A 19791-nucleotide genomic window follows, 5' to 3' on the forward strand; every position below is an offset into this window, starting at 1 on the left:
GCGTCACACATGAGCAGGACTTTCATACTTTTGCAGTGGTGTCCAGATTTAAATCAAGTTCCATGCCATGGGAGTCTGTCTGACTCCTGTGTGTGTGACTGCATCTGTAAGTGTTGGTTAAAGACGTGGCGCTGAGCTCCACAAGCCGTCCACACGCGAGGAGCGAAAGTCAGGCAGAACCTCAGCCACCATGCGTCGGAGACGTTGTCTGCGTGCCTCCCGCTCCCTCTCCTCCCGTAGGACCATCGGCAGGTGCCTCCAGCCACCGAAACACCTGCGCAGCAGCTGCCTGCAACACACACACAGCACTGAGTCAGCTCTTCCTCTCAGCTCTGCTGCGACAGACACCAGTGCCGTCGTTTGTGGCAGGGCTGACTATAGCAACTGCTGTGTTCTGTAGCTTTTCTTAACTACACCCATGGGGAAGGAACTGGCTTTGTGCACAGTTTCTGATGCACTCTCCTCGTAGCAGAGATGCTGACAGTAGTGCCCTACTCACCTGGCACTGTGCTCTGCAGCCTGCTGGGTGTTCTCCCAAGCTACTAGTCTCTCGTGTGTGGCATGATCCAGCAGGGCATTGAAAGCCTTCCTCTGAACGCGAGCTCGGAAGAAGTGCTCGGCCTGCTCTCCCAGGAGAGTCTGCTGGCGCTTCATCTGCAGCAACATAGTGCCGTCGGTCAGCAGCACAGAAGACAAGATGGGCCATGGCAGAAAGTGTTTAGCTCCAAACTCTGTTTGTTTTTTTGGACAGAGTGGAATAAGTAGCTTGTTAAAAGCTGAGTTGAACTAATTCATGAAGACCGAAACCTGAGTGTGTGGAGGTGTGTGTATTTTTACTCTTTTCCAAGCCCAGACTGCTCTCCGGAGCAGAATGTGCTTGTACAACTGGTCTGCATGGGCCTCTTTATCAGCCAAGGCCTCGCCTGCTACCTGAAGCCAGGACAGGAGGCAGCGTCTCTGGAGACCCCATTGGTAATGGTCCACAGCTTTCTAGAGAAGGCAAAAGGCGAATAACTCACATAACCATAATTCAGTACTCTTTCCCATGTGGATGCTGTGGGTAAGTCACCGCCCAGCAGGTTCAAATCCCAGCTGCGCCATTTGCCAACTATGGTAGAGGACGCCTGTGAACACTACAGCCCTGACGGGGATGGAAGCTTGGTTCTGTTCCCCTTAGCACTGGTGCAGGCATGCTGATCAATGCTGTATGGCTGTGAAATTAAGACACAGGCTTCACACACAGCACAGCAAGCACAACTAGTGCGTAGGGAACTTGCACGGCTCAGCAGACAACTCTGCTCCCTAACTCCAACAGGACCGGAGGACATCGTTAAGGCAGATGCAGCATCTGTGCTGCAAGGCTTGCTGATTTTATTTCTAATTGGAATTGGAGTACATCTCTGCCAAGTGTAAGTCAATGCAAAGACCAATTGGCTGTCTGACTGATTGAAAAGATCATTTGGAGGATTAACTGCCATTGGTTTCACACTGCATTGTGTAAGAGAACTGCAGCTAACTCAAGAGTAATTTTATTTCTCTCTTTCACCTTCTTTACACTATCCCTCAACCCCCCCCCAAAAATGCTCAGTATCCAGCATAACAGGTTTTGTTAGGTGTAAATGCAACAATATACTGTCAACACCAGCATGTCCAAGGACTGAACCCAGTGCTGTGCGAGACATCTTCCGGTGTGCATTATTGACGTTCTTGCTGGCTCTGAGCGTGTGTGTCCAGAAAGGAGCTGGGCCTAATTTCTAGCTTGTCAAACATGGGAGACGCATGTATGTGTGTGTGTATACATGTTCCAGTATTTTTGTTTAGACGTGTGGTAGTGCGCTGACCTGCATACGGGTCTGGCTGCCTGCCACTAGTCGTTTCCATGGTGCCAGGCCTCTGTGCAGTAGCAGTGATCTGTGGTAGTGTTCTACTGCTCGCTTCAGTAACTGCTGTTCTGTCTCTGCTCTCTTCTGCTTCTCTAGCTCTCGCTGAACACACACACAGTCATCCCATTTCCACAGAATACATTTCAACTTTTGAAAGGTTTATTTATTTATTTTTAAGTTCCAGTAAGAACATTGGAGCTCTGGAATAAAATAGGCCCGCTGGCAGGTTTTCACTGTTTGAAAATACAAGCTGGGCTCCAAAGCCTTACTGTAGTCTAATCCATAAAGATCTGTGTTGACTGAACTGTACCAGAACGGACCATTGATTGAACTGCAGCACTTTCAGGACATTGACCCAGTGCCGGAGAATGTGTGCTATATGTGTCTACTTTGTCATGTCTCTGCTAGAGGAGGCTCACTAAGATTCTGGAGCAGAACCTGGGCCATTAAGGATGTGGCAGCTTCTTGTCTTTCTGTCTGGAAATGAGAAACCTGCTACAGGTCCATTTAGAGGAAGCTTATAAGGCATATATGTTTTAGCCAGGATATGGCATGATTTTATCTACAATATGGTAATGTTTTAGCTATAATAAGTCACTGGTTTAACTATGAAATGGCATTGTTTTTAGCTATAAATAAGTGCATTTTAAAAACACTGCCTTATAAGAGCTAGTTATGATATGGCAGTTTTTAGTTTTGATAATGCAGTGCTTTAGCTATCTACAGTGTGAGGTACAAATGAACAAAGTGATCTGCAAGTTCATGTATATAACATCCACTATGAACAATATAAACACGATAAACAACTCCCTACTGCAAAACACTTTGGAATGTGAAATGCAATTGATTATTGAGAATGACCGTTCAAACGAATTGTTTGAACGATCAAATCTTAATAGCCTTTTAATGTCTTACACATTATTCCTCTTCGTCATCCATTCTGAACCTCTATCCTCAAAAATATCAGCGTGAGCCGTCTGCAGCTGCACACACGTGGCGGGTGGGACAAACTGCAGATAAACGTGGCCAACACAAACCTCCCTCTGCTGTCGTCTCTCGTCCTTTCTCCTTTCTGCTGCTAATCGCTTCTCCTTTTCCTCCTGCCTCTGTCGCTCCTCTTCTGCAGCCTTCATTTGAGCCTGAGGGGGAAATATTAGTCAACCACGACTATCCAGCAGTCCCCTCCTCACTCCTCTCCTCCTCCTCCTCCTCCTCCTCCACAGGCCCCACTCTCTCAGAGCTCACCTGCCTCTCCTCCTCTCGCCTCCTCTTCATGTCCTCAACCTCCCGCCTTCGCTCTGCACGTAGCAAAGCTCGCTCCTCCATGGCTGAGAGAGGGAGACAGAGAATGAAGGAGTGTGTTGCTTTTTGAACCTGAACTTAAGCATCTCTGCTTAAAACATGTTCTCCTTTCAAGTATGCCTTAATATTTGGCCAATCTGGACAAAGAGGGTAGAGATCTGTATCTGAGCAGGGCTTCATTCCTGCCTTAGGGCCCAAACCCCTGAATCCACCCCATCTGGTTGAATGTCTGAACTGTGTGTATATTAATATTAAATATTTAACCAGAATCAGCCAGTATTTATACTGCAAACCATACGATCTTAAAGTTTTTGAACTCAAAATTCATCGTTTGTCAGCATATCTTTTTTTTTTTTTTTTTTTTTTTTTAAATTGCTGTCATAAAAAAATACTGCCATAATCATTCAGCCCCTTCAGAATAGTAGAACCATCTTTTGGTGGTTGGGTTTCTACCAGCTTTGCACACTGTAGTGATGTTCACCCATTCTTTATGGCATGTTTGATCCAGGTTGGTGGGTTGATGCTTGAGAAGATCTGGACTATGACTGAGATCTGGAATATGACCTGGCCATGGTACAACCTTCTCCTTTTTAATGTTCAGCTACTCATGTGTTGCTTTGGGCTTGTGCTGGGGAAAGGTCAAATTTAGTGCTTTATCAGACTCAAGAAGATTGCCATGCATCATTTCACTGGATTTCTGGCTTTTCCAGCCCCACTCCCATACAGGCCTGGTGTATGCAGAGCTCTTGATATTCTTGACTAGTGCACCTTCACTCCAGTCTCAGCAACTGAACTCTAGAGTCCTCCTTCAGAAGGATTGTTGGCATTCCTGAGTCCTGAGGGACGGCCTTTTCTGTGATGCAGTTCCGTTTTCTCTCGGTTTATCCAGCAGTGCTCACTGGAATATCCAAACTTTTGGATATTAGTTTTTATGCTTTTCCTATCTTGTGCATGTCTGTAACTTTGTCTAACTTGCCTTAAATGCAATTTGGTTTTCATTTTCATAGGTTTCCTTTAGATTTACAGTCTGACTAAGGGAAAGGTGAACTTTTAGAAAGGTGAATGATTGGCAGGTGGAGGACAAATATGTCCTCATTAGGGCAAGATCTGAGTAATATGAGATGGAATATTTATGCAAACAGAACATTTTCTTACATAAAGCCTATATTACTTTAAATTAACTAAATTTTGTCTTTTAAAATATGATACCACAAAGTTTAATTTTTTATATGAAAGTTATATAATTTTTTAATCCAGATGAATCTGATGCCCATTTGCACACTGCACTTGAATTCTGAGACCCCCTACATATATGGACATAACAGTAGTCACTGTAAACTTAACACCATATGCAGATTTAATTACACACTCTTGTACTTAGTATGTATTTTCACACCAGCATTCGTGTTGTATTGACACATTTGCACACATTGTATATCTGTCCACGCATAGAAGTAGCCTGACAGCATTTTTTTTTACACTGTACACCATGTATACATACATATAATGACAGTAAAATTGAGCAGACTTGAATTTTAAGGAGGATGAACACCTGTGCCAGGAGCAGTATGTGCTATGGTGTTTGACAGAATGCTGGTCTGAGATTTCTGTGTATATACTAGGGAGTGAAAGGGAGTGTGGGTGGTAAACCCTCTGTTTAAGTAAGGAGTGTTTAGGCTTTTGTGCCATATGAGCAGAGATGGGTGTTAAACTGGGCAGCTTCACAGCCAGGAGACCTTCTGTGGCCCTGCATGGCTGGTCTGCTCCTGTTCTCAGATAAACCTCCCACATGTACTAAATTCAGCCTGAGTGCAACTGGCTGCATGGACTATTGCAGCAGAGCCACACAAGAATGCACAAGACACTCCGTCAGCTCTGCAGCACAGCAGGTTGAGGTAACTTAGAGTTTGTTTCTATATATACACACACACATGTACGTACGTGTGTGTGTGTGTGTGTGTAAAACTGACCTCGCACTGCTGGGTGAAGGGCAACTGGGTGAATTACTGTTGTCTTGGGGCCTACAAGAGCTGAACTCTCTTCGCTTGAGACTCCTTTTGATCTACGATAGTGAAATATATAAACTTCTCAGTGACCTCATCAGTCTAGCTTTCTCTTGGTTTCTCTTCCTGACTTTGTCTGTCCCTGCACAAAGCAGTGAGGCACAAGACTTAAAGAAGTCAAGGGAACTACAAGGGCTTCTCTTTCATGGAATGCCTTTCCTTTAGAAACCAGTCATCTCAAGTCATCTCAAGGCTTGACTTCTTTAGGAAGTCAAATGAAAGACACAAAACACATGAAGACACATGAACACCCACTTCATCTAGTGTAACCTGTTCATGACAGTACCTTGTGTTGGCATCTCTGCCCTTCGCGTTGGCCTGCGTACCGCTCCGAGATGCTGCGTGTTTCACGTGCACTGGTGACAACGCTGCTGCAGCCTCTGCAGATCTCTCTGCCTCCTGTCTGAGTTCCAGAAAGTTCTGTGTCTCCTGCAGGTGCGAGATCAGCTCCTGCTGCTCTCTGAGAAGATGCCTCTGTTCAGCTATAGTCTGCTTCTGGACCGCATGGCGGTGTTCAAAGCGGCCACCTCGGACCTCTGCACTCCAACAGCGGGGGACGGCATTCAGGTGCGGCCCATGGCGGGCCTGATGGAGATCCTCTGGTGAGAGAGCGGCGTGACGACGAGTCACCTGCCAGGCCTGAGTGGGAGGGGCAGCTTTCCTGTCAGTCAAAGTGGAGGTGGTGTGAGCCAAGCTGGCTCTCTGTACTGGACCCTGAGCCTGGGGACAGGAACATCTTGTAATTGGACCGTGTGCTGTCGGAGAGGTTATGCAGATAAATGGTTTTATATTTATCACTATCATATTGCTTCACTCTAGAGACCTTGGGGAATGCATAATTACATAGTCAGGGAGCTGACAAAGTAAAACTCACATGTCTGCACTATCCAATGTTCCTTTGACTCTTATTTTCAGTTTAATTAACTCTACTTTGAGTGTTAGATTTATCTCTCCCACACACAACTGTTTTTCTCAGGTTAACTAGTAAAAGCCTGCAGGGACAAATTATACTGCGTTTGAATATTGAACAAGAGAAATATATACTGTGTGTGTATGTGTGTGGAAAACAGTTATGAAACCGTTATGAACAGTTATGAAATCACAGCTAAACTCATTATCTGCATAAGAATGTATGTGCTGCATGCAGCTATATGTCTGTGGACATCTGAGGGGCAGAATGGTTTTGCACAAGGTAAGAAATGTACTATGTATTTCACACACCAGACGAGTGATCTCATCTGATTGGTTGCAGGCATTATGCAGGGCTGTGATTGGTGGCTCGGTGCAGCTCTCTGCAGCCAGTTTCCCAGAGGCCGCTGCACTGATCAGGTCAGCCATTTTGCGTTTAGTTTCCTCTTGTTGGCTAAGAAGCTCTCGGCGCTCCTTCTCCATTCGGCACCACAGACGCCAATCATTCAGGCAACGCCTCATAAGGCGTCTCCAGTCACTCTCCACTGCTACCTGACAGCGCCTATGGAGGAGGGGACCACTGTTATTGGCCTGCAAGGTGGACTCTGTTCTGGCTTGTTTGTCAGCAGATCCTTCAATTAAGAATGCTCCGCAGGCTGAATAGAACAATAATACTATCAATAATACTATCACTTCCATTTTTGCTGTAATGGTGCAAATCCTAACTTTTTGTGTTTATGCGTGTGTGTGTGTGTGTGTGTGTGTGTGTATGTATATATGCATATCTATGCATGCGTGTATGCATGTGTATGCATGCGTGTATGCATGTGTGCGCTCCTGCCTGGTCTCCATCCTCAGTTCCTCCTCTGTCCGCTCAGCCTCTCTCTCCATTCTCTTCGCCCACACTAGTGCCCTCCAAGCACGCCACACCCTCAGCTGCCTCCTCCAATCACAGAGCGCGGCTGCCTTACCCAGACGCACCCTCTTCTCCAGCACCACAGAGTACCAGCCTGAAAAGTGCTTTTGCATGCACTGGAACACACACACACATAGCAGTGATATTATGATCACAGCAATAATCTCTATAGCTACTTCAGCACATTGAATGCCCTGTCACACATTAGCATTCTCCCAACCTGCAGATGAAGAATGTGGACCTTTGCCTCCACCTGCTGCTCCCTGCAGCACAGCCGTCTCTGTGCGCCACAGCCAGTCAGGGACGTTACAGGCTGCTGACTGCAATGCAGTTCCTCCAGCCTCTCCCTCTCCCTGTTTTGACAGACATGCAAGCAAAATGTTGCCTGCTGGTGGCATTACATTGTTGCCTGTTTGTGTCATGGTTTAGAGGTGTAGAGATGGGCCATACATTTTTCGTGCAAGCTGCTCCGTGCGTCTCTTCCCCTGCATCTCTCTGCGCAGGCGTATCACCTCCTGCTGCAGTAGCTCCTCTTGTTTGCGAGCCTCCTGCTGCTTTCTCCTCTGCTTTGCCCACTCCAGACGCCTCGCCTGCTCCCTGGCTTCCCTCCGCACCTCTGCCTCCCTCCGCTGCCTCTCTTGCGCCGCCTCCCTCCTTACGCGGTTCTCCTTCACCTGCCTGTGACGCAGCTCCATGGTGACGCCAGGGTCCCTGCCTCTCTTCTTCTCCTTTTCCAGGTCTAGACAGAGGTCCTCTGATATCCCAGAGTCCAACACTTCTGTCTCCATCAAATCCTGGAGGAAGTTGTGGACCACAAAACTCTCATCTTCCTGTGCGAGGTGAGAATACATATCTGAAGAGGTAAGGTGAGCAAGGGAGAGGAGAAATGAGTAATACTGAAAATTACAATATAGTAGTATTTCTTTTTGTTACATAATATGAACAGCACCATCAAAGTTTTTGTAGTTCAGGTTTGCAGACTGATTTAATGCAATCAACTCTGGAGTCTGCATCTCATTGGAACAAATCAGCTCTTCCCCCTCCTCATCCATTTCGAGCTCATGGAGCAACTTCCTGTTCATCCAGTCACTAAGAACAGCCTGGGCTATGGGATACAAAACAGAAAAGTGAAAAACAAACATGAATTTGTCCAAAAAAACACCATTTCTTTCAGAAATGACAATGCCAAATGACTAATAGGGATTTGTCATTAGAACAGGTCTTCTAAAAGTAACCGTGTGAGTATAAGAAGTTAAGTTTGTAGTGTTTTTGTGTGGAGGGGCATGGTGTTGGGCATGGGGTTGGGCATACCCTCTGAGTATGCGTCATCATGGTCCTGTAGCTGCTCTGCGTTTTGTAGCGGTACAACACGGCGTGTTTTACCAGTGTGAGTTTTCTGAGGTGAAAACACTTCAGATATGGCAAACTCTGATGCCATCTCGACCCGCTGAGAAGAATAAAAATGAACAGATTTTAAGCACATTTTCCTCATTATTTCTCTCATACTCTGGATCAACATCAATGCTCACACTAACCTTCATCCATTGGTTTATGTCGCCATCAGTCAGTTGCACCTGCAGAAGGAAGAAATTGGTGCTACAGCTTTAAACAGTTTAGGACCACAGATCATAAAACGAGAGACTATGTAATGGCTAAATGAGGGATTGATGGGGGTGAATCTGGGGTGGTCACAGATCTGCTCCTATAATTTTCCTATAATAAGTAATCTCAGAGAGTTCATGACTTTCACCTTCATTGGATTCACGCATCCGCCGAGTTTTGGAGGTTCCAGTGATTAGGGAGTCAGTAAAAGTTCAGAAACACGACCAAATGAAAATTCACTTAAGAAGCTAGCTAAATATTTGTGAGACTTTACTTACCTTACTCTTTGATGGAATTCCCCTCTTTGTAAATCTTTTCCACCGAAAAATGTCCGGTGTATTTACGGAATGTGACATTCTTAAATCAGGTTGGGCTTAAACGATGTAATATCAGGAATTGAACTAAGTCTATAAATTATCCTCGCTACGCTAGACAATACACAGGGGTAGAGAAACTGCATATTAAACAAATAAAAACCTTAAACTATTTCTCAGCTGTCTAGATAAATAAATGGTAAAACCTCTAAATATATCGCATAAGTTAAAACTTTTAGAAAGTTATTCCCGAATGAAAGTGGCTACAAAACCTCTCAACACCCAACACAACAAACAGCAGGCTGATGTGGGTATATTGTCCGAGTGGATTGTGGGAAGTGTAGTAATAGCACTAAAGTGGGACTTGGTTACTCAACCGTCCTGCTTCCCCTACAACTACAACTCCCGCCGTTCATTTGGTATCCTTGGTAACACATCCCCTCGCTTCACCTGTTGTTTTGTTAGTGCTTTTTAAAACTAATCCGCTGTCAGCTTTATTTAAAATAAATTGTACTCACCTGACTGCACTGAATATTTGTAATACTTTATTTATTTATTTGATTTATTTCCTTATGCTCAACGAAGGAGGTGATGACGTAGAAGATGAGAGACACTGGTTCGAGCATTCTGTAATAATTCTGCGACTTGAGGTACTTGTATTCACGTGCCCAAAACAATTTTGGTAAGCGGGTGACAGATTGTTTTCAATAGCTGTTATTTATATGATACTCGAATATATATATGTATGTATGTATGTATGTGTGTATGTGTAATATTGTCATTGTAAAATAGGTTTGATGGTTGGAATCGCTATAGGTTTAAGTTACTTGGCTAGTCGAAGCTAGATAATAGCCGTAGTTAGCTAGCCTAGCAAGCGCTCTAGCCTCACAATCTCTTTTATTATAACAGTGGCTGACTTCCCCACTTATTTTGGATATTTTTGAAGGTTTGCATTTAGATAACATGGATAGCTATTCAACTGAAATTGAAAGGGTATGACGGGTGAAAAGCTGTACAAGGATATTGTTATAATTCCCAAAGTGCGTGGTAACCGTTCATGAGCTGTCGCTGCGTTTCACGTTTCCTTAATTATTTCCAGCGTGGCGGGATGAAACTGGAACTTTCTAAAGTGGTGCAAGGATGTCGGCTGGGCGTTCTGATTGGGATTGGGAAAACGGGGCAGCACTCGCTGGAACTGCCGGGCTGCCTGCTGTACACTCGCTGCGCAACCGTGCCTCACCTTACCCAGGACACCCTGCACACTCTGACCTATCTGCCCGCAGGGGCGCAGGTGGCGCTGGATGGCCTGTAAGAACCACGCTCAATCTCCGCGCTCTTTACTCGTGCAAGCCTTTCTCTTGCTTACTGTGTAATGTGCCTTCATGTTTCATGGTTCTTTTGCAGAGCAGAGCACCATGAGGTGCTGGAGGAGTTTAAAGAGGGTGTAAGAAAGTTTGCAGGTCAGTAAAACTGAAGCGCTTTGTTCTAAACATCTTAGACTGGTTAGATTAGGAGTGTGTGTGTGAGAGAGAGAGTACAGAGTTTCCAGAGAATTGGGACATTTTGGACAGATGTCCTTCATCAGCTGTGCAAGCAAAGGGCTTCTGAATTAGTAATGGGAGGAGCCAGTTTATATATAAAAAGGTAGATGTTTAAATCATTCATTACATGGGGTTTTGAAGTACCAAGAGCACAGAAGAATAATTTTTCTTTGTTTCCTAATTTCATTGCTGCTATAGCAACAACTGGCAAAGCAAACACATTATCATTAGTGCAGTGTCCATTAGTATTAAAATGCCTTACCGCTGGAAATGACAAATGAATGTGTTCAATAAACCAATCAGCAAGTCTTCTCTTGGTTTCACCAATATAAAGATGATTACATCTCTTACAGTAATATAGTAGAGAACTCCTGCAGTGATGCTTGAGGAGGAATGGGGGATGACAATTGATCCTTTAGTGGCTGTGCTAATAGGTTTATATGTAGCACATCTAGAGCTAGAGGCTACAGTACCACAGCCATTATCTGAATAGTCATTTATCTCACTCTCGACAAGCATGACTTTGTTGTTTTTGTCTCATCTGTAGAGGATTAGTGGTCTGTTAGTAATTTATTATCTATACATAAATGAGGCATTGGCAGTATTTCAAAAGCTGCCAACCAGTGTTGAGAATTATAACTTTTAGAAAGTTACTCCCGAATGATACTAGCTACAGAACCTCTTGTAACACCCAACACAACAAACAGCAGGATGATGTAGTGTTTATTAGACAAGAGGATTGTGGGAACTATAGCAATGGCATGTAGGGTATAGTTTATTACACTGATGTTGTTTAACAAACTCTAGTACTTATTGTTTATTACATACATACATTGTATAATCCCGGCATTTCTATGGTATTCTAGTTCATTGGAACTGGCTTGGATGTATTCTATGAGTAAATGACAAAGCACTTTTGTAAATTGCTTTGGATAATGGTGCCTGCTAAATGCAATAAATGTAAATATTGAGGATTGTGTGATCAAGCAAAACATCCAGAGGAAGAGGATCCTGTGGGCATAAACAACTTGAAGATGAAACGGGTCAGAGGACGATGTCAGGAATTGTTCTGACAAACAAGTTCTGCACAATCAGGCAAATGGCAGCTGAATATAAAACTGGTGCTCCAACTAATGTGTCTGAATGCACAATTGTTTATATTTACCGTATTTGGCAGATGCTGTTGTCTAGAGTGATTTACAATTTTCAGTTATGTTACAGAGGTAGGCAAATGTAGTGTTGGGAATGTTGCCCAAGGACTGGTGTATATATTGGTATAGCATAGAGCACTTGCCCAAAATGATGCTTTTCCATCTTTTGCGGTTAAAGAAAATATGTGCACAGCCCAAAGCTTGATCACAGCTCTGTAATCTAGGCTGTGCTATAGAGGACTCTTACTGAAAAATGGGTAATTGAACCTAATTTAGCATTCTCCATCCTCTACATGTATGGAATGGGTGGACATGTATGATGCAACTTAAATTTAAAATGCATTTCTACATCTGCTGCTGCAAAATGGATGGAGGTTTTGTGTAAGGGTTAGTGACCTTTACTTGCCCTTTAATTTGTAATTAGTTACCTTGTGTTGTTTCTCAGTCGAGGAAACACTTGTGAATGTAGCAGGAAAGGGTAACAGGCGATCTGACTGTGTGATTGAAGGAAATGGCATGCATTTGTATTTGGAGTTACAGACCTTTGGCTACCACCACAATTAATTTTATTTGAGCATGGTCATCTATACTTTGCTCTGCCCAGAAGTGTGTTTTCGATTCCGGTAAGCATCAGCCTTCATCTTTGTGACGTGTTGATTTCCAGCCCCGAGGCCCACTCATGGAGATGTCATCACTGTCACTCTCATCAGTTCAGTAATTGGTTCCCTTCTATCCATGAATTCATTTGTCAAGATTTTGAACTAGTTACGCAAGGCCTTAGTCCTGCATGTTGCCAGTGTGGTCATAATGAGGTAGTGTTCTGGCTGGTTGCCTTCGGCTTCTGCCATGCACTCATTTGCTGTTTAGTTTCACCCACAGTATGTGCCCATAGTCCTCACACGGCACATTATGACTGCATATGCTTGGTTTTCTCCAGCCATTGCAGTTTCTCTTATTGATTGGCCCCTTTGGGTTGGTCTAGTTAGGCTCTCGCAAGGTTGCCAGAGACTTTGTTTAAATGCCTTTCTTTCTTTCTTTCTTTCTTTCTTTCTTTCTTTCTTTCTTTCTTTCTTTCTTTCTTTCTTTGTCTTGTTTACTTAATCAATCTGCATATTTAACAGTGTTTTTGGTGTGTGAACACTTGCTGAAATTGCTGGTTCCTCTAAAGCACCAATAAATTTTTGCTAATGACATCACTGCGATGCTTTAGAAAGGGGAAGATGCAGACTGTGTAATCATGTCCCCTTACAGGTCTGCATGACACGGCTCTCTTCTGCTCCCTCCACGATCCTGCCACCAACTGTCCCACCGGCCATGTCACTAACAAGGTCAGAGTTCACTAAAGATCCCATGAAATGGAAGTGTAAGCTACACTGCTCAGTTGTCAGAGGCCTATGGCTTAAAGCACTTTGTTTACGATTGTCCCAGAATGTTGCATGTGCGCTAGCCATGACTGTGATTGTGGTACCGCAGACTGTGTCCGTGTGGGGTAGTGGAGGAAGGATAGAGATGACGGCGGCCAGGTTCATTGCCATGCAAGCAGTCATCCAGCCAGACTGCTATCAGAGCATGGCAGACGGTGAGACCTGGCAGACCAACACCTCGCGCAAGAGAGTCCACAAAGCAGTGAACCGCACCCTGGCTCATCTGGACGAATGTCTGACGTTGCATCACAAAACACCGGTACCGCCAGCTGCACTTACCCATAGACTCATGGTTCCTTTTCAACAAGTTGCGCCCCACTTACAGTGTAGAAATCAGTATTTGACACCATATGTAGTGCACATAAATACGGAATACCTTGGCACTTGGACTTAATTTCACACTGCTCTTGTGAATGTATTATATTTTCACATATATTATGCATATTGTGTATATTGTTTCATAGTTATGCATTAACATAGCAAATTAATAAGTGATGTAAAGACATTTTAATTGGTTCCAGCTCAAATATTGGCTGAAGTTGTCAAATTCCTGGGATTGAGAATTGCTTTGAAATTGAGCTGTGTCATTATTCCTCCACAGCGCTTGGATCCTTTAGTGCTGACTTTGGCAACATTTACTTTTATTAATTACTACTAATTGTGCTATTATACATGTCACATATTTCAGAAGGCGTTTTATATGCTCTGAGTGTAGGTTTTCTGTGACAACTTGTATTTTGTACAAAATATTTTTGTATTTTGTATGGCCTTTCAATCAACTGTCAGAAAAATACGTCTTTAATCCATATTGTTGCCACTTGCATTTGACACATGGATTCGTTTAAGTGGTCAGAAAATGGTAAATTGATTGGAAGGAGAGTTTGTCACTCTAAAAGACATTTGGATGTCTTATATACACTGTGGTCTTGGGTAACTTTACTGATGAGGATTTCTGCCCGTAATGTGGTTTCCTTTAATCGGTGCCATGCTTCTGGTTAACCGTCATGTTGCGTGTTCTGTTGGAGGAGCTCAGCAGGGCCATAGCTCACTGCAACGCCTGCTCTCTCACCCACAGCAGCTGAAGCACACTGAGGTGTTTGGGGTGGTGGAAGGAGGTGATATCCTGGAGGAAAGAGTCAGGTCGGCGCGGGAGACGGCCAAGCGCCCCGTTGCTGGATTCGTCTTGGATGGGTTCCAGTCTGCTGCTATGGAACAGGAACTGAGAGGTCAGCTGATCACAGCGGTGACCGCAGAGCTGCCAGTAGAAAAGCCAAGGTGAGCGTTAGCCTACAGTCTGCCTGTAGTATCAGCTATGCATGCACACACACGTACAAACACACCTTTCTTTCTCCTGGTTGAAGGTAGAGTAGGTATTGTGCCTTCTACCTCGCTTCTCATCACTTTACCCTGATTGCATACCCTCAGACAATCTGCTGCCTCTGAAACACTCCACCTGGCCGGCTGCTGTGGCAACTGCGTCAGAGGGGCTGGGGTGAACTTGATCTGAGCTCAAGTTCTGGGTCGTGGTCCAGGCTCCAGCCCTTTGCTAGTCTTGCTCTAACAAAGACCAGCTTGGGTGAGGTGGGGGCTGGCTAAGGGAGAGGGAGCAGACTGATCTCTAGATTTTGAGGGTTGATGCATAGTCTTGTTAGACATGCCTGTGGAAGTCTCAGTAGGTTGTAGGAAACTGGAGCATGCCAGCATGTGCGCTGCAGGAGGTTGGTAGGGTGGTGTACTGCAGTCTGCATAGCTAACTTAAAGCTTATATGGTGTGTACATGCCATTTCAGGCCACATGCGACTTGTTTTCGCTCTTGGACATCTTTTCACGAAGCAGAAGCCAGTGAGAGACTGTTGCTATGTGATTTCCAGCCTTGTGGCAGGATTTTCTTTCTGGGCATTAATATTTGGTCAGTTAAAAAGCTGAGAGTGAGAACTTGGGTTCCAGTTATTTTTTTGTTCATTCAACCTGTGTGTTTGCTCAGAGAATCTCAGGTAATCTAATGTTGGCATTTCATTCGTGATTTGAAAGCATACATACCGTTTGGAATTTTTAAAATCTGCTTTGTGCACTACTCTCCTGCATAGACTTATTCATGCATTATATATGTTTCTTTTAGAACCCTAAAGGAAGTCCGGATCTTTTGAAAACCTTTTTGGAGTTCCCCTAAATGTGGACATAACCTTTTATGGATAAAGACAGCGCAGTATCTTCCCCAGCCAGAGCTACTAGATTGTCGTTCTATCCTGATATCCAAAATATCCCTAGAAATGTCTAGGTGAATATCCTATGCTCTGTAATGTAATATAAATATTTCTACACTGCTCACTTATATTAACCAATCAAGAAAGACCCTGTGTCAAGTTATTTGCGTGCACATGTCTTTGGAGGAAGGTTTGGGTGGAGGGAGTGGCCTCCTTCATCAGTTAAGTCCGGTAGAAGTCAGCAAGAACAGTGAAATCGATTCCAGCAGCTATGATTGCATCCATATTCTTTGTGTTCTGCTGTAATGGAGCCGTATCGTCACCTAGTAATTGCTGCTCTGTACACCTCGTGAACTGCATATAAAAGTTCCAAGTGTTGCTCAACATCAGTGCATGCTTACTATATATATCTTCACAATGAGAGTAGCATTATAACCAGAGTCCTTGGTGGTCAATGCTCCAGGTGAATTGGCAATTACTGTAGAATTCCTTGGAGGATTTATTACAGGTGTGATGAGAGAGGCATTTGTGTCTCCATTGCAGTGTGCTGATGAACAACCTATGCCAGACAATCAGATTCCCTCAGATAGGACTTTGGGCTATCAGTTGCAAAGTTATGGGTTTGAATCCTGGCTGTGCCATGCAGTCACTGTTGGGCCTTGGAACTAGGCCCTCTGACCCCAGTTCAGAAAAGTTGGGATATGTGAAATGAAACTGAAGAGAAACTCTTTGTGCTGTACACATGTGTACATGTATATATGACCAGATAAAGGCATTCCATCTTAGATCTTAATCTTAACAATAACCCAGTAAGCTAAATTTGGGGTTTAATTAGTATATCTATATGGGTTGATCTCTTGCTTGCTCAAGTTTTGTAAGCAGGCCACTGAAAAGGCACTCAGGCTAGCTGAGCCCCAGTGGCATTTACAACTGCAGACTTTAAAGCGGCTTCTGTAATCTCTCTTGTTTGATTTCTGTGGATGCATGACAGGATGCTGCAGGGCGTGGGCCGTCCAGATGAGGTGATCGCGTGTGTGGAAGCCGGAGTGGACCTGTTCGAGGGCTTCTTCCCTTTCCAGGTGACTGAGAGAGGATGTGCCCTCTGCTTTGACTACAATGTCACACCTGACCCAGAGGCTGCAGCTTTATCGCCCCCTACAGGTTTGCCAGTGTCTTACTACATGTGTTTAATACAGGAGGAGTTGTGTGCATACAAAGCACACACGCTTCTCCCTCTCTCCATTTTGCTTCTCCCTGTCTCCCTGCCGCTTCCTCCATGTCTCTCTTAATGTGTGCAAGATCAGAGTGAAAGCTGCAGCAGAAAGAATTTAATGACTTCATTAGCAATTGTGGAAGAAACTCTTCATTTTATCAAAATTAAATAACTGAGGTTACTGACTACCTTGGCGAGAATCAAAACTGGACTCGGTCATTCTGTTTTCTGGCCATCACTGATCTCTGTTAGTTGCTTGTTTTATTGCATTTCTGCAAGTCCAAATAATACAGTTCTCCATTATGGGGAGGAAATCTCAAACCCTGACTATAGGAATCGATTGAGTCAGTGATGTTGAGGTGTTGCATCAGGCAGAGCCAATCAATTTTGTGTGAAGGGTTCAGGGCAGGTCTCCTCTCAGCCAGTTGCAGAGCACCGCAGGGAGACAAGCCATACTCTGATCAGCCACCCTCAGACCCTGCAGAATGCATTCCGTCTGCATGCACTCTTCACTAGTTTCTTCTCTCTTCCCTCAACTTGGCCCTTTTATTTATGCCTCATGATTGTTTTGTACCTCTCATCTTGTCTCCTTTTTTGGTGTAAAGGAGCACATCTGTCTGTGTGTGATGCATCCTTCTGCTGACTAGTGTTCCCGCCCTGGGATTGCATATGACTTTATTTTCATGAAACGAGTGTCATGCGAGGGCTACCATGATGAAATTAAAAAGATTGTGTTCTGCATATATTGAGAAGTTACTCGAATGTGTCTGAGACAGTGTTGGAGTTAAATGGAGAGAGGCCTGCTGTAGAGGATCCCAAACAGAATGACGTTGGCAACACTGGAACTATGACGCAGTTTGAGATTAATCTGAAGGACATAAGGTAAATGAGGAGCAGTGTTAGCTTTCTTTTTTATTACTTTCTATAATTATCTGATTATGGCCCCTAACTCTCTCATTCTTTTATCACTCTCCCTCTCATCTGTTCATCTTGATAAAATCACTGGATGGAAGGAACCAATATTTCTGGTGACCTTTTGTGTTTTCACAGTATTGCTTTCAATTGTGGAGTCGTGAGATTAGTGGTTTGAGGGGTAAATAAAGAACGAGGCTTTGGCTGTGTCTGTAATTCTGAATCTTGATAGTCCAACCTGGCTTTATATAGCACAGCCCAGTATTGCTTTATATAACAGTGGCTGTGCAAAGCATTAAGGACAGCATCTTGATATTCAGAGAGTGCTTTTGTCCACACTGTAGATTAACTGTGGACCAGCTGATCTGCACCCTCAGCCTCCTTGCACGCCTCTGATTGGTTGGCAGTTTTGGGCAACTGGCATGAATGACCTTTGGGTTGTTCGCCATTTCAGGTGCATTTTCTGGTGAGCTTGGAAAACCTGGCCATGATGTCATTCAAAGGCACTTCAATTGTTTTTATTTTAGCTTCTGTTTTGTTCTAGCCCTACGCAATTCAGTCGCTTCAATACTTAACCTTTTGGAGTCTGGACATCTATACTGACCGCCAAAATCAGATAGGACCCATAGCTTTCACCCGGCTGGTGTGTCTTGAGGTTAAAATGAGTCATATATGCGCACTTTGTGTGTGCGTGTTTCCCATCCTGAAAGTCAGGGTTGCTTTTTGCCTTCAGGTACCGTGAAGACTTCCGGCCGCTGGTGGAGGGGTGTGGCTGCTACTGCTGCAAGAACCATCACAGGGCATATGTCCATCATTTGCTGGTGACTAGTGAGCTGCTGGCAGGGGTGTTGCTAATGCTGCATAACACCGCCCACTACCTGGGATTCTTCAGGGCACTAAGGGAAGCCATATCCCATGAGCGACTACAGGACTTCAAGACTACAGTGACTAAAGTGGACTTTGGAGGGAGAAAACAATTACATTGACTAAGGGCTTTGGGTGAACATGAAGGATGCTGACGAGAAGATTGAAAATTTCAGCCTTTATTGGCTGGTTACTCCATTCCTCCTAGTCCAGTGATCTTGCTGACACGCGAGCCACGGTATCTGCCCGTGCCCCATCCCTGGGGTTTTAGCAGCAGTGTGGCAGTTCTGAGCAAGCAGGCTTTAGCGTTCCAAGGTGACAGCAATATTGGAAAACACTTTATAGATTTGTTTATGCAAATAAGCAAAAATGTGGTTTACAGCACTTCTGTTCACCTTCTATGGAACGAAATGGTTAAACATTTGAGTTAATTTGCCGTAGCACCTTTGTTATTGCTGAAGCTCTAGCTATCTCCAGGAATTCTCACCCTTTGTGTTTGTCAGACTGTGGTGGCCATGTTGGTCATGTTGCTCACCCATTTCTCTTTTTATTACTGAATAAACAGTGTTTCACAGGAGAGCCACTATATACTTTGTACTATATCCCTATACATGGGGGGGAAAACATCTGTTCATATTGTCATGTATTGGAAATTCTTTGTAACACAAAATTCTTATAGAAATCATTGTATGGATGCTGGGGGCTATCTTGTGGAGTGGAGAAAGTGCTAATGAATTTTATGATGTAATACGCCAGAGCTTTAGCTTGAGATGAGTTTATTGGTAATACTATATGAAATTATTATGAAATACTATGAGCATGAGTGCATGGTTGGTTGTGTGTATGTGTGTGCAAGCAAGTGTGTGCAAGAGTATATGTATGCACGCGTGTGAAAGAGTGGATGCATGGGCGGGTTAGTGTGTCTGTCATTTTCTTGTGCAATGTGGCCAGCGGGAGTGATCTCGGGCAACGTTTCCAATTAAAAGTTCCTGATTGATACTTGCCGGCAGGTGGTACCCACTGCTTGTTTTAGCCAATTAGTGTCATAGAGGGAGCCCAAGCAGATCATTAAAATTTTTCCCTCACTTAACAGCTTTCCACAGCAACCCTCCTCATCCCAAACTTTACACACGGTCGCAATGATTAGTCTACTCAAGCAGTCAGTGCAGTCTGAAAGAGCTTGTTGATGCTTAGACTGACATGGACTTTTAAAGTAGGAACACCTTCAGAATGGAAGTGCAGTTAAAGACCTCTGCTAGGGTGAATGTTCAGCATGCCAGAACCACTTATACGAGCATATCCATCCCTAAAGTACGAACGATTTAAGAGAACTTGCAGTATTCACAAATGTTCTCATAATTAGATTTTTCTCTCAAGCACAAAAAAAGTGTCAGTGGATCAGACATCTCATACAAGTTATGTATAGCTTTTTTCCCAAAGATTATATCTGTTATGTATTTCATTAGTTTGAAGAAGTCTGAATTTGAGTATAA

General features: G+C 44.0%; 2 protein-coding genes across 10 annotated transcripts; one reads left to right on the plus strand and one right to left on the minus strand.

Annotated features, from left to right (window-relative positions):
* Positions 1–110: 110 nt before the first annotated feature.
* Positions 111–9382, minus strand: ccdc191 (coiled-coil domain containing 191). The gene is made up of 16 exons (XM_027016179.3): positions 8954–9382; positions 8609–8647; positions 8385–8520; positions 8023–8178; positions 7524–7926; positions 7294–7426; positions 6999–7189; positions 6470–6719; positions 5535–5968; positions 5156–5247; positions 3129–3211; positions 2921–3022; positions 1842–1985; positions 838–990; positions 500–654; positions 111–289 (listed from the first exon to the last, which is right to left on the minus strand). The coding sequence occupies exons 1-16, from the start codon at positions 9029–9031 to the stop codon at positions 118–120; spliced, it is 2721 nt and encodes a 906-aa protein (XP_026871980.3). The 5' UTR covers positions 9032–9382; the 3' UTR covers positions 111–117.
* On the plus strand, positions 5712–18875 carry qtrt2 (queuine tRNA-ribosyltransferase accessory subunit 2). Of its 9 annotated transcripts, none has more exons than XM_081720754.1 (12): positions 5712–5850; positions 6501–6577; positions 7811–7912; positions 9575–9671; positions 10089–10297; positions 10394–10449; positions 12933–13009; positions 13155–13364; positions 14181–14380; positions 16301–16470; positions 17299–17404; positions 18168–18875. In XM_081720754.1, the coding sequence occupies exons 5-12, from the start codon at positions 10098–10100 to the stop codon at positions 18418–18420; spliced, it is 1272 nt and encodes a 423-aa protein (XP_081576880.1). In that variant the 5' UTR covers positions 5712–5850; positions 6501–6577; positions 7811–7912; positions 9575–9671; positions 10089–10097; the 3' UTR covers positions 18421–18875. The 9 variants fall into 9 exon arrangements, 7 of the variants coding, with proteins under 7 accessions (XP_081576880.1, XP_026871982.2, XP_081576875.1 ...); XR_014125288.1 differs by lacking the exons at positions 5712–5850; positions 6501–6577 and adding exons at positions 7008–7174; positions 17779–17900 and having other exon boundaries at positions 9575–9639; positions 18168–18306; XM_027016181.3 differs by lacking the exon at positions 5712–5850 and having other exon boundaries at positions 6056–6577.
* Positions 18876–19791: the final 916 nt, after the last annotated feature.

Source organism: Electrophorus electricus, chromosome 1 (genome assembly GCF_041902795.1).
Source record: "Electrophorus electricus isolate QZ-2024a chromosome 1, ASM4190279v1, whole genome shotgun sequence".
Classification (NCBI taxonomy): Eukaryota; Metazoa; Chordata; class Actinopteri; order Gymnotiformes; family Gymnotidae; genus Electrophorus; species Electrophorus electricus.

What these genes read in the sequence shown, in the direction of transcription:
- ccdc191 (XM_027016179.3), bottom strand. Translation starts at nt 9,031, where the DNA reads ATGTCACATTCCGTAAATACACCGGACATTTTTCGGTGGAAAAGATTT. An exon ending in GAATTCCATCAAAGAGTAAG is followed by an intron (nt 8,648 to 8,953) that starts GTAAGTAAAGTC and finishes TTCCTTCTGCAG; the next exon opens with GTGCAACTGACTGATGGCGA. An exon ending in GGCAGAGATGCCAACACAAG is followed by an intron (nt 5,248 to 5,534) that starts GTACTGTCATGA and finishes TCACTATCGTAG; the next exon opens with ATCAAAAGGAGTCTCAAGCG.
- qtrt2 (XM_081720754.1), top strand. Translation starts at nt 10,098, where the DNA reads ATGAAACTGGAACTTTCTAAAGTGGTGCAAGGATGTCGGCTGGGCGTT. An exon ending in CGTTGCATCACAAAACACCG is followed by an intron (nt 13,365 to 14,180) that starts GTACCGCCAGCT and finishes TCTCACCCACAG; the next exon opens with CAGCTGAAGCACACTGAGGT. An exon ending in CTGCCAGTAGAAAAGCCAAG is followed by an intron (nt 14,381 to 16,300) that starts GTGAGCGTTAGC and finishes GATGCATGACAG; the next exon opens with GATGCTGCAGGGCGTGGGCC.